This window comes from Triticum aestivum, chromosome 3A (assembly GCF_018294505.1).
Source record: "Triticum aestivum cultivar Chinese Spring chromosome 3A, IWGSC CS RefSeq v2.1, whole genome shotgun sequence".
NCBI lineage: Eukaryota > Viridiplantae > Streptophyta > Magnoliopsida > Poales > Poaceae > Triticum > Triticum aestivum.
In genome coordinates, this window is record NC_057800.1 from 57,183,086 (window position 1) to 57,195,723 (window position 12,638).

The window sequence follows — 12,638 nt, forward strand, 5'->3', positions numbered from 1 at the left end:
TCTGCTTGTAGACTTGCAATCTTAATTTCAATAAATATAACAGGGGGGTGGGGCTTTGCCCTACTGCACAACTCAAAACAAATGAACTGAATCGCATGGACATAAGGCATAAGATAAATTTATCCCCACGGAAATAGAAAACATTTTGAAAAAATCACAAATTGGCAGACCATTGCAGTTGTATCAACATCACAAGTAGACAACAATTTGTTTTTTGTATTTTGAGTTTGGACACTGAGTTCTAATACATGAATAACAAGTGGTATATTATATTTCACAAAGTTTCTGAAACTTGTTGAGAAGCAATCATGCACACGGAGTGACATATATTAACACTAAAATTGACCAGATATATGCTAATCAGGCAGCTTAACTGGCAGGATTTTCCCCAATTTTTTTGACAGAGCAGACACACTAAAACAGTAGAGTGGCATTTATCTATGATCAACAGATCCGCAAAGAGCATAACAAATTTCTATATACATTTAACATAATCAATCATTCGAACTTGATTCTAAGGATTTGAGTTCAATCGAAGGTCTTGGCGGCTGCGCACCTTGTTGTGGAAGAGGCGGTCCACCGGCGAGATCGAGACCCTCCGACGGCGGAATCGGGTGCGGCCTGCTCCGTTGAGGACTTGCCACGGGTTGGCAGGAAGCCCTATCCAGATACTGGTGGGAATCGAGCCGGCCGAACGGCGCAGCCCGCCGACGACAGATGCGCTCCCTCTGCGCCGGCGCATGTGTGAGGTTTTTTTTTAGAAAGTGAGAGTGTGTGAGGTAGATGACGAGTTCTTCCACGACGGGCTGGCACTAGTTGGGCCAGTATGGGCCGGGGCAGAGGATCTATCAGGCTTTAGTTGTGGAGAATGTATCCGGTGCACACACACTTGTGATGTCCCAAAGAAAAACTTATGGTGCAACCGATGCACCGAATGCCGTAATACATTTCAAAAAATCAGGACAAAAATGTAGAACATCAACGCGAAATTAATGTATGTTTTCAAAAAAATAATATGAAAAATTGAAACATTTAATGAGATTAAAAAATGACAAATTTAACATCAGTGTGATATTGGACCAAATCTAAAGCTGAACTTACGTTATGTACTATTCAGTGTTAAATTTGCAATTATTTTGAGATATGTTCGACTTTTGTCTTAAAATTTTGTGACAGCCTACATTTATGTTGTGTGAATTTGCTAGAAGAAATTCAAATTTTCGAACAAGTTACAATATGCACCAGTAGCACCACAAATACTGGTGCACCAGATATTCTCCCTTTAGTTGTGCACGGAGTATCCAAGTACGATGAAAAAATAGCATAAAAATAAGGTACGGCAAAAAAAACATGAGCGCACTTAATTGTGCTTTTTCAAGAGTGCGTTTTTTAACTCAAAAGAAGTGAACTTGATTTTCTTGTTTTTTAAAACTTAAATAGTCTTTTTTCTATTTTCTCCAAAGAAGATTTACATATATTGCTTGTTCCCCTAAAAATACTTAAATTTCTTGTTTTTTTTGCTTTTTCTCAAAAAAGAAACATAAATTTCTATTATTGATCATCGTAATAATTTTTCTCTTTTCGATGATCTTCTTACATATCTTGCTTTTTTCGCTATTATTGATGATCATAAAAAAAAGCAAGATATGTAACAAATCATCATAATAAAATACTTGAAAAGACAGTAGTGTCTTTTATTCTCTGTTTTCTTGAAAAGGACTCAGATCTATTATAAAAATTGTCAAAAGTACAAAAACATTTAAATATAATAAAAAATACATCAAAGCCCTTGGACCATGGAACGACCATTGCTGACAGAATGAGCCAATGACATGTCGCCGCTTCCGTATTGAAGTCACACTCGCCTAGTTGACGACAGTCGGGACTTTGTGCAGGTTCCCCTATGGATTGTCACCCCAGAACCATATTTTTCATTGTTGAACCTTTGAATCGATCTGAAAAACCTCACACAAAAATCTTGCCCTTGTGTGCGCATGGCGGGGAATCCTAACCTCGCCGCCCCAGAGCCAAAAGGGATCCATGTCGTGGTTACGTCAACTTTGCCACGGCAGACAAACTTAAGGAGGATCGATGCTCGAAAGACTGAATCGAAGAACTAAAAGCCTAGCATATCTACTAGTCGAAGTCGAGACATCAGGATTTCCCTCTCCGCCACAGATTGTCGGATCGGTCGTCAAAGGGAAGGCCAATCCATGGACTCGTCGGTGATGATTGAGAGGAGGAAGCCTTGACCCTAGTAGCCTTGCGAAGGCGAAAGAAAGAATCGTAGCAGCCAATGCCCCCTTTTTCTTTTCTATAATTTGTACTACCTGTGTGCAGTGAGTGCGTGCGCCCCCTGCATAGCTAGGCTACGTACGTTTAGCTTGGCTCATTTGGACTTAGCAAAACACACGCAAACGTTTGTTGTGTGGTTGCTACCAAAAGCTAGAAACTAAAATCTTGTACCAAAGACCAATCCTTGGTTGGCTAGGTTAGGATAGTTTTTGCTATAGATACAAATGCACAATACATTATGCCTGCGGCCAGACTTGGTCACACAAACACAACACACAAGGGAGGTGACAAAACCAAAGGTCCCGGCGAGGGCGGCATAGCCCCCGTGCATATCCTATTATCCTCTGGCTACCCTATAAATATCATCCATGTCATGAGATGCATAAGGCAGCAGTGCATGCGCCATTCTTGTGCTTTCACCTAGCTAGTACGTACGGTACGTTTTGCAATCTTGCTCTCACGGCGGCGTTTTTCGATTTTGTGTTCATCTCATTGGCCGTTCGTAGCCGAACACATTTGTGCTGCAGATTGATCTTGGAATTAGGTCTGAAGGAAGCAAAGGAGGAGAAAGGAAAAGCAGAAGATGAGCACCGCCAAGACGTCGTGGCCGGAGGTGGTGGGCTGGCCGGCGGCGCAGGCCGTGACTCAGGTCAACACCGACAGACCTGACGTCGCGATCGAGGTGCTCCCGTCTAGCACCAGCGTGTCCCCGGGGTTCAGTAGCACGCGCGTTCGCATCTTCTTTGATGGGACTGGCAGCGTTGCAGCCACTCCACAGGTCGGTTAGGCCCGTGCCGCCGCCTTGCTGGGGACAATCCTCTTTCCGAAAAAAAAGAAGCGGAAGACGCATTTGATTTTATCAATGTACTCTACTACTATTAAGAATGGAGACCTTGGCTACTTCGAGTTCGAGGTTTTTTTTTTTGGCATGGTTGGCTACTTCGAGGTTGGGTATGTACTCTTTATAGTTTTTTAGAAAGGGATGTACTCTTTACGGTTGTATTGTCTTTATGTGATGTTTTGAGATAATAAAATATCTTTTATTCAAGAAATGAAATGAGGACCATTGTGGACGGAGCTGGCATATTGTAATTGTATAATGGGCTTGGACTTGAGCAAACACAACAAATGTTGGTAATTCAACGAAAAAATATAGCCTGGTACTGTTTATCACATGGTTTGGCAATATAGGTTTAGAATGGGTGATTCCGCGCCAGTGCCCTTTTTTATCCCGTCTTGATGCTTAATTACTTTGGCACCAAAATAATGCGAGGCCAGTGGAGGAAAAATTGAAATGATATTATACCCCAGGCTTGATAGGTTTGGTTACAGCTGTCCACAGCATATGCAATTACTACGACTATGACTCAATTTACGGTTGTTGAGATGTGATGTGATGTGATGTGCGGCATATCCCCGGTGCATATCCTTATAGCTGCATGCCCTATAAATATCATCCAGATCATGAGATGCATAGAGCAGCAGCGCATACAGCATTCTTGCAGTTTCACCTACCTAGTACGGTACGCACTGCTTCGCATCCCCCTCTTGCAGTCTTGTTCTCATGCAACGTATTTCGATTCGGTCTCCATCTAACCCTTTGTCACTGAACACATTTGTGCTGCAGATTGATCTTGGGATAGCAGGTTTGAAGGAAGCAACAAAGAAGAAGAAGAAGTAGAAGATGAGCACCACCAAGACGTCGTGGCCGGAGGTGGTGGGCTGGCCGGCGGCGCAGGCCGTGACTCAGGTCAACACTGACAGGCCTGACGTCGCGATCGAGGTGCTCCCGTCTGGCACCAGCGTGTCCCCGGGGTTCAGTAGCGAGCGTGTCCGCGTCTTCTTCGATGGGACTGGCAGCGTCGCGGCCACTCCACAGGTTGGTTAGGCCGGCGGCGCCATCTTGCCAGGTCGACATTACCCGTCACTGAAATAGCTAGAGGAGCTTGATGCTATTTTGATTATCTAGAAGCGGAAGACACATTTGATTTATCAATGTACCCGTCATGATTGGAGCCCTTAGCTATTTTGAGATTGGGTATGTCTTATGGTTGTATCGTCTTTATGTGATGTTTTGAGTTAATAAAATACCTTTTATAAAAGAAATGAAATGAGGACCTTTGTGGACGGAGCGGACATATTGTAATTGTAATGGGCTTGGGCTTGAGCTAGTAAACACAACAAATGTTGGTAATTCAACACAAAATTATAGCCTGGTACTGTTTATCACATGGTTCACAATATAGGTTCATATGGGTGAATCCAGTGCCCGTTTTTTCGTATTAGCCCAGCTACATGCTTAGTTACTTCAGTACCAAAATAATGTAGGTTTAGTGGAGTAAAAATTGAAATGATATTGTACCCATTCACTTGACAGTTGTTGAGATGTGTTGTGTTGTAGTTACTACGACTCAATTTACAGTTGTTGAGATGTGATGTGATGTGCTTATTTTACAGTATGTCGTTGCAGGAAATAGCTACAAAACTAGAGATAAGTTCGCTAAAACTGTAAAATGGACAAAAAATTGTTGCATAAATTGGATTATCATAATCTTTCATAATGTAAACAAAGACTAAAGACGAGGGATTTGCATGCTTCTCCAAGACGTTATTGTGTCGGTCCACCAATCAACGATATTGGTATGTGTTGCAATAAGTGTATATCTCTCTTGATATTCTTTTAGGTTTTTATAAAACCGTTGATTACAACATAACATAGGAACTAAAGTTGAACCTACATATAAGTTCACATATATAGTTTACTTTCAATTTTACTGGTACTGCTACACTTTCTTAACAAATATAAAATGTTACCAAATAAAATGTTCTTTTGCTCAAAAGACATATTGTAAGGGATACATATTGCAATCTAATAGATATTGCTTTGTAAATAACTTAGTTTATGAGTTTGGTTAGTAGAAAAAGATGCTTAAGTCTAAGAGAATAAATTTAACATGGCTGAAACATAACATAAAACGAATGCTTTACACGTATACATGTGTCATACGCAGAGGGACCATCGCTCAACACTGGAAACGCTCAGGATGGCCTCTAGCTTAGCCATTTTTATTCTCTTATGTATAAGTAGATGATTTTTGTTTACGTAAAACATAGGAATATACATTTGGGGGGCATAAAGGTGCGCTTAAACAAGTACGGCACCACACATATAAACACAATGTCTACAAAGACTGGCAGGCTAACGAAGTGTTCTTTTCCCTAGGCCCTACCGATGGCTAGGTTACACCTTCCCTCCAAGCAACATCAGCGAGACTGTGGATTCGCCTGCCCTCCGACTACCGCTCCGGTGGCCGGCGGCGGGGAGAAGAATTCCGGTGCCTTGGCCCTGGCTAGTAGTTTAGGTTAGGGTTTTAGTCCTCGCAGGGGCGGCATTCAGACGGATGGCACCACTTCTTCTTTGAGTTGGTCTTTTGGGCTCCGATCCTCCTTGATTTGTCTGTCTAAAGTCTAAACTGAACCGACAGAGCTCTGGAGTATATTACTGATCGTCTCCTTAGGGTGATGAGGTTAGGGTTTCTCGTTGTGCATGTGCGACGGCGAGATCCGTTGTGAGGCACTTCGGTTCGACTGAAGGGTTCAATGACGACGACTACGACTCCAACGCGCTGGTCCTTAAGGACACATGCACAAAGACTTCCCGACTGTTATCGGCAAGGCCGGGCCGGCTCCAGTAGGGGAGCGCCACCGACAGTGGTGTGTCGGTGGCTCGTTTTGACGACGGCAGTGGTCGTTCAGTGTTCCAGAGACCTCAATGTAATCTTTATTATGTTTGGGGTGCTTTATACTTCTAGTGAACTTTTTTAATAAACCTAGATGCATTTTCACAAAAAATAAAATAAAGGTATGCTTAGATTTCTTATTGTCGATCGTAATCCAGTATGTCTTTCGTTTTTCTAATTTGAACTACATGTGTGCACTGAGTACGTTTGGCTTTGCTCATTTGGGCTTAGCTAAACACAAGCCGGCGTCTCTAGCTCCAAAGCACACCACGCTCGTTGCCGTCCAGAGCGAGTCATTTTGGCTGCCTGACTTGGGCAAGAATATATGTGCAATATCAGCTAGATTGCCACCAAACACTAGAGAACATTTCCTTGTACCAAAGACCAATCCTTGCTCAGCTAAGTTAGGAACTCAGGTTAGCTTCTGCTATAGATCCAAACACACAAGGGGCACCTTGATAACATTTTTCGAAAAATACATGCGGCCTGCGAGCAGACTTGGTCACAGCACACAAGGGGTGACAAAACCAAGGTCCCGGCAACGACGGCATATGCCCGTTCCATATCCTCTGGCTGCCCTATAAATATCATCCGTACCCATGAGATGCATACACCGGATAAAACACAAGTCAAGAAGCAAAGAAGGAGAAAGAGAAGGTAGAAGATGAGCACCGCCAAGACGTCGTGGCCGGAGGTGGTGGGCTGGCCAGCGGCGCAGGCTGTGACTCAGATCAACACCGACAGGCCTCACGTCACGATTGAGGTGCTCCCGTCCGGCACCAGTGTGGCCCCGGGGTTCAGCAGCGAGCGAGTCCGCGTCTTCTTCGACGGGACTGGCAGCGTCACGGCCACTCCAACGGTTGGTTAGGCCGGTGCCGCCATCTTGCGAGGTCGACGTTACCGGTTGACAGATCGTGAAAGAGTCCTTTCATGTTATTTTGATTATTTAAAAGTGGAAGACGCGTTTGATTTCATTAATGTACTCATTATGATTGTAGCCCTTACCTACTTAGAGGCCGTGCTGGTGTGTACTCTTCGCGATTGTATGGTCTTGATGTAATTTTTGAGTTCATAATATACCTTTATATCAAAGAAAAGAAAGTAATGAGTGAAGATCTTTATGGACAAAGATGTCATAGTTGTAATTGTAATGGGCTCCAATGAACCCTACAGACGTTGGTAATTCTGCACAAAATTATAGCCTGGTACTATTTATCACATGGTTTGACCATATTGGTTTATATGGGTGAATCCAATACCCAGATTTCCTGCCTTAGCCTGGCTTCAAGCTTAAGTACTTCAGCACTAAAATGATGTGAGTTTACTGGAGGAAAAATTAAAATGATGTTGTTCCCAGTCGCTTGACAGGTTTACTCACAGCATTCCAGAGCATAACAAAGACTCAATTTACAGTTGCTGTTGGATTATTAATATTATAATGTTGTTTTCCACATTGTAAGGGATAGATATTGCTTTGTATGTAACAGAATTTATGAGTTTAGTTAGTAAAAAAATGTGCTTAAGTTGTATTTAAAGAAAAAAAAGTAATGTGTTACTGCTTTTCTACAACTAATTTGCGTAATTGAAACTTCACAGAAAACATACCGCCATGCATAATCAGAAGTATCACCTTCATTATCATTTCATGGTGCATTTGAAATTCACACTGGTCAAACTGTTAACAACAATCCCCGTTGCGTTAACCCCTGACTAGACAAGTTCGTTGTTCGACAAGTTTTTGTGCAATATTGCATAAATAATAATTTCTTTTTATGATGAGCTTTTCATGCAGGTTACACGTGCAAAGAGAAGTTTTGATGTAAAGGCAAAATACAATTGCATGGCACATGCACGTACATACTTGTACATGCACATCATGGTGCAACTACTACGTGTGCATGCACACACACGGCCTGGCCACTTTCTTTTTTTAGTCTAGACATAGCTAGCTTAGATACATATACGCATTTATGTATTTACGTATTTGAATACCGGCAAGCTCACATTACATATCCGAATGCCAGTTCGTATGCATACCGTAGGTATTTGAGTATCTTCGACGGGCCGGCAAGTGCGTACATATATGTACGGGAGTACATGAAATACCTAACTAGGTAAATATATGCATGTACGTGTATCTTTGTTTTGCTTTTTGAATTGAACAGGTACATGAAATGTGCAATGTGTTAGCGGGGTGCAATCTACAAACACGTACAGTACAAAGCTGTCTATTTGCATCATTTACTTGGCAAGTAAATATTCAGGTGCATACGTATAATCAGCAAGCCAGAAAAGGAAATATGGAAATAACTGCAACCGACGATCGAGAACCGCCTAGATGGTCACGGGGCACATAAACAAGGTATACATACAGATTTTCTTTTCTTTACTTTGTGCAGGTTTGTGCGTCAAGAAAAACAATAAAAGGAAACCCAAGCGCCGGGCTGCGTGTTAAACATCAGTCCAACCCTAGCCATCCATCCTATAAATAGTTGACCGGGGGGCGGAACGCACGAGCGAACACAACTCACGCACAGCTTGCGAGGGAGACAGAAGGCATGCATCAACACTACCGGACTCGCGGGCTATGCCTACGGCCCAGGACCGTCGGCATAGATCTATGCCTACGGCTGCCGTCGACATAGCCCCGTCGGTGTAGATCACGTCAGCGTAGATGTGTCAGACCGTCGGCGTAGTATAGCCGTCGGCATAGGCCCGTATGCCGACGGCCGTGGGACAACCGTCGGCATAGGTCCATATGCCGACGGCCGTGGGACAACCGTCGGCATAGTTTAGCCGTCGGCGTTGTTTTCCATCTGACGGCAACGGACGGCGCCGTCAAAAGCGCTAGCGAACCAGGGGAAGACACATTGCGCAGGTATGCCGACGGCTCGACGGCCTAGACGTCGGCATACCTGCGCCACGTGTCGTCCCCTGGCTTCTCCTGGCGGCAGGGATATGCCTACGGCAAAGCCGTCGGCATAGACATCTATGCCAGCCAGGGCGGCAGGGATATGCCTACGCAAAGCCGTCGGCATAGACATCTATGCCGACGGCTTTGCCGTAGGCATATCCCTGCCACGTGGCGCGTCCTGGTAGCTCCTGGGCTATGCCGAGGGCAATGCCGTCGGCATACTTGCTGACCAGAAGCAAAAAAAATTATACTAGCCAAAAAGGCTAGTAATTTCATAGTTGATACATTAGCCAAAAAGGCTAGGGTTGGTCATGTTATAGCCCAATAATAATCCTCATGAATATACAAGTTACACAAGAAAAAACGCTGTTTGTCCGCTCATTATAGTACTAGTGTTTGGTAGAGCTCATATACAAGGGTATGAGCAATACAACAATGTCTGGAATGGACATGCATGAATATAACAACATAGCCCACAGCAAAGGGCACAGGGTATACAATCATAACATAGTTTTCCACTAGATACAGAGTAGGTATTTAAACTGGACACAAATAGCTCCTGTGATGATTTAGTAGATACAGAGTAGGAGTATGTAGGACTTGATCATGAGGTAATATGAAAATCAACTAAACAAAGCAAAAAGGTATTTTGGAGCATCTTGAACTCCTTGACAAATAGACCGAGTGCTAATTAAGGAACATGTCAGTGTACACATATGGTTCATGTGATGCTGGTTGTAAGCAAAGAAGAGGAGTTGACCAATGCTAAAATGTTGAACTCCCTAAAAGAGAAAGGCATGTTCTCTGAAAGCACATACATAGTTCTAATCTAGACGCAACTGTAAGTCAAAATCGAAAGTCTAGATCAGATTGCATACATAACGATAAAACTGAATTACACACACAAAAGATTCAGATTTTTTTTGTGGCAACAAGGAAGCAAGCAAACTAATTGGCAAACAATGCAGCAATGTCCAGGTGATTGAGTACTAGGATCTGACAGCAATAGCACCAAGTTAAATTCAGTCAAGCGTGTAAGTAGATTCAGACCAGCAGCATACCAAGCAAAAAAATCAGATTTCAAACAGGCTAGCTAGCTATAATTTGATGCAATCCTGATGGTACAAACATGCTATCTAGATTAAACACCAACAATTAACACAGCCTAGCTGCAGTAACTAACAAGGCCATTATAAATTATTAGCATGCATGATCCGCAGTACTAGGAGGCTGAATCAATGCACATCACAGTAACCACAAATGGGGTCTAATACAAGAGCAGAATCTAACAAGTGTGCTGCTCCAAATCATCATTACTTGTAAATAGGAATGATCTTCTCCATGACACAGGCACGACAAGCACAAACAAAATCACCCATGCGCATGAAACAGAGCAAGGTACTAATATAGCAGCACAAGAGAGGGAGCTAGAGGTAGGAGACGGATTCACATGAGAGGAGGTTGTAGTCGATGGCGCACACAACCACAGTCGCCGTCACGCGGTAGAGGAGGTTGTAGCCGAGTTGGACCATGTGTGGGGCGTCGTCGTGCTGGTGGATGCCCTGGTTGTCGTCATCGTCAACGGAGGATGCATGCTGCTCCGAATCTAACAAACAAGTAAGAGCTAGTGTTGTTGATCTAGTACAGAAATTAAGCAAGCTAGTATAGGAGACACACATGCTGCTAGTATCTACAGAAAGCAATCAAGTTGCCTGTGTGTGTGTGTGCTTGGGCTCCAAAACTAACAGAGCATGCTAGCGTCAACAGAATCAATCACAAGGTTATTTTGTTGTTGTTGTTGTTGCTAGCACTGCTAGCTGTATGTGTTGATCCATCCATCCATGGACCTAACTAATGTTGTTGTATCTCTAAACGAAGTGCAGCAACACAAGAAGAAGAACTAAAACTGTGGAGCACATGTGTACCTATACTCATCCATGTCAAACTGTACCAAACCATCCATACATTGCCAGATTGATAATTGCACGTAATCAGGAATTAAAGTTCACACCTAAATAAAATACATAAACAGCAAGGAATATAAATTCCACATGGAAATTAGAGGGAAACCAAATCCATGTTGTGGCAGCAAAATTAACCAATCCCTATTGGTACTATCTAACTAAAGAACCAGAATTCTAAACTCATCTTCTCTTTCTGTTTGGTACTAACTAGACAAATAAATAAATAAATGACTTGTTCATACAAATCCCCCTAGGATTCCTTCATACAAGAGGATTTGCATCACATATTCCTCTACCTCCTCCTCGAATAGTGCGTTCAGTTGAATAGCAAATGAGTTAATGAGATGTAATGTACTATCTGTCTAGTAATGGCTGATGCTTCTATATATCCATACTTGTTGGTCTCGTTTATTAATGTACCCCCTCCGTCCATAATAATAATATAAGAGCATTTTTTGACACTAGTGTGGTTTCAGAAACACTCTTATATTATGGGTCAGAGGCAGTACAATCTAGTCTAGTAAATCACATCTAATTTAACATGTAGCTTACCAGTAAAGCCAAGATAGCAAAGAACTTTGCTCCTCGCGTGCTGATACTCCTTTCCCCATTTTCTTTTTTGCCAAAACTACTGTACTGTACATGAGGACGAATGAGTCAACCAATCGAACAAACAGGCCACAATCAATCAATATATATAAATAAAAATTACAGTAGCTAGACCCCTTGGACAAAAGCTTTCTGGACATTTTAAACAAGAAAGATAGCGATTTCGTTCTGCATCAAAGTGGTTCGACTACGAACTGCCAGATTACATACAGCAAAAAAGATGAGTCTTTTTCCTCATGTAGTCTCCTCAAATTAAAACTCCATAAATTTGCTGCTAGAGTTACAGGTTTATAGTTTAGATTGATGAGGGCACCTCCGTGCTTGCATTGAACATGCCAAATAGAGCATGTGCGTGTGGTTTCGAGTTGAAGATGCCAAACAAATCTGAACCTCCTCCCCGAGGAGATGGAGGTGGAGGATTTGCAGCAGCAATAGTGAGCAGAGGAAGGAGGCGGAGGAGATGGAGGTGCTACCTGCCAAGCTGGGTCGTTGTGGCCATGCTTGAGCTCGGCAGGCCCCGCCTCCTCGAGCAGGACAGGGCCGCCAGCTAGGTGCGCCCCTCGTCCTCTGCCTCCTCGAGCAGGAAGGACGGCGCCCTCCTGCCGTCGTCGCCGTCCAGACCACTCCAAGGTGACCTGCAGCAAGGGAAGGAAAGGAGGAGGTGAGGTGAGGGTGGATTCGGGCGAGGAAAGAGGGGAAGGACGTACCTGCGCCACACCGGTAACGGATCCGTCGAGCTCTGGCCTCGCCATCGCCGGATGTGCCTGATTCCGGCGATGTTAGGGGTGGCGGCCGAAACCCTAGCTAGCCATGGGGACGGCGGAGGGCGTGAGCGCCGATTCTGGATGGGGCGGAAGGTGGAGCGGACCTAGGGGAGCTCGGGGGCGTGCTGCGCGCTGCTGGAGCTCACCGGAACTGGCCTGCGTGGGTGGTGGCGGCGGCGAGGGAGAGAGATTCGTGGGGGGGGGGGAGAGGAGTCGCGAGAGACAGAGAGGTTCGATTCGTGGGGAGAGAGCGAGGTAGGGGTCGGGTGGGATCGTTTATCTTTTTCTTTTTTTTCCTTTCCTCTAGATGGATGCATGGATGGATGCGAGGTGGACAGCTAGATGGATAGAT

General features: G+C 43.9%; 1 protein-coding gene across 1 annotated transcript; it reads right to left on the minus strand.

Moving 5' to 3' along the window:
* Nucleotides 1-10,376: 10,376 nt before the first annotated feature.
* Nucleotides 10,377-12,409, minus strand: LOC123056768 (uncharacterized). The gene is made up of 5 exons (XM_044480043.1): nt 12,230-12,409; nt 11,996-12,157; nt 11,466-11,549; nt 10,875-10,894; nt 10,377-10,587 (listed from the first exon to the last, which is right to left on the minus strand). The coding sequence occupies exons 1-5, from the start codon at nt 12,272-12,274 to the stop codon at nt 10,377-10,379; spliced, it is 522 nt and encodes a 173-aa protein (XP_044335978.1). The 5' UTR covers nt 12,275-12,409.
* Nucleotides 12,410-12,638: the final 229 nt, after the last annotated feature.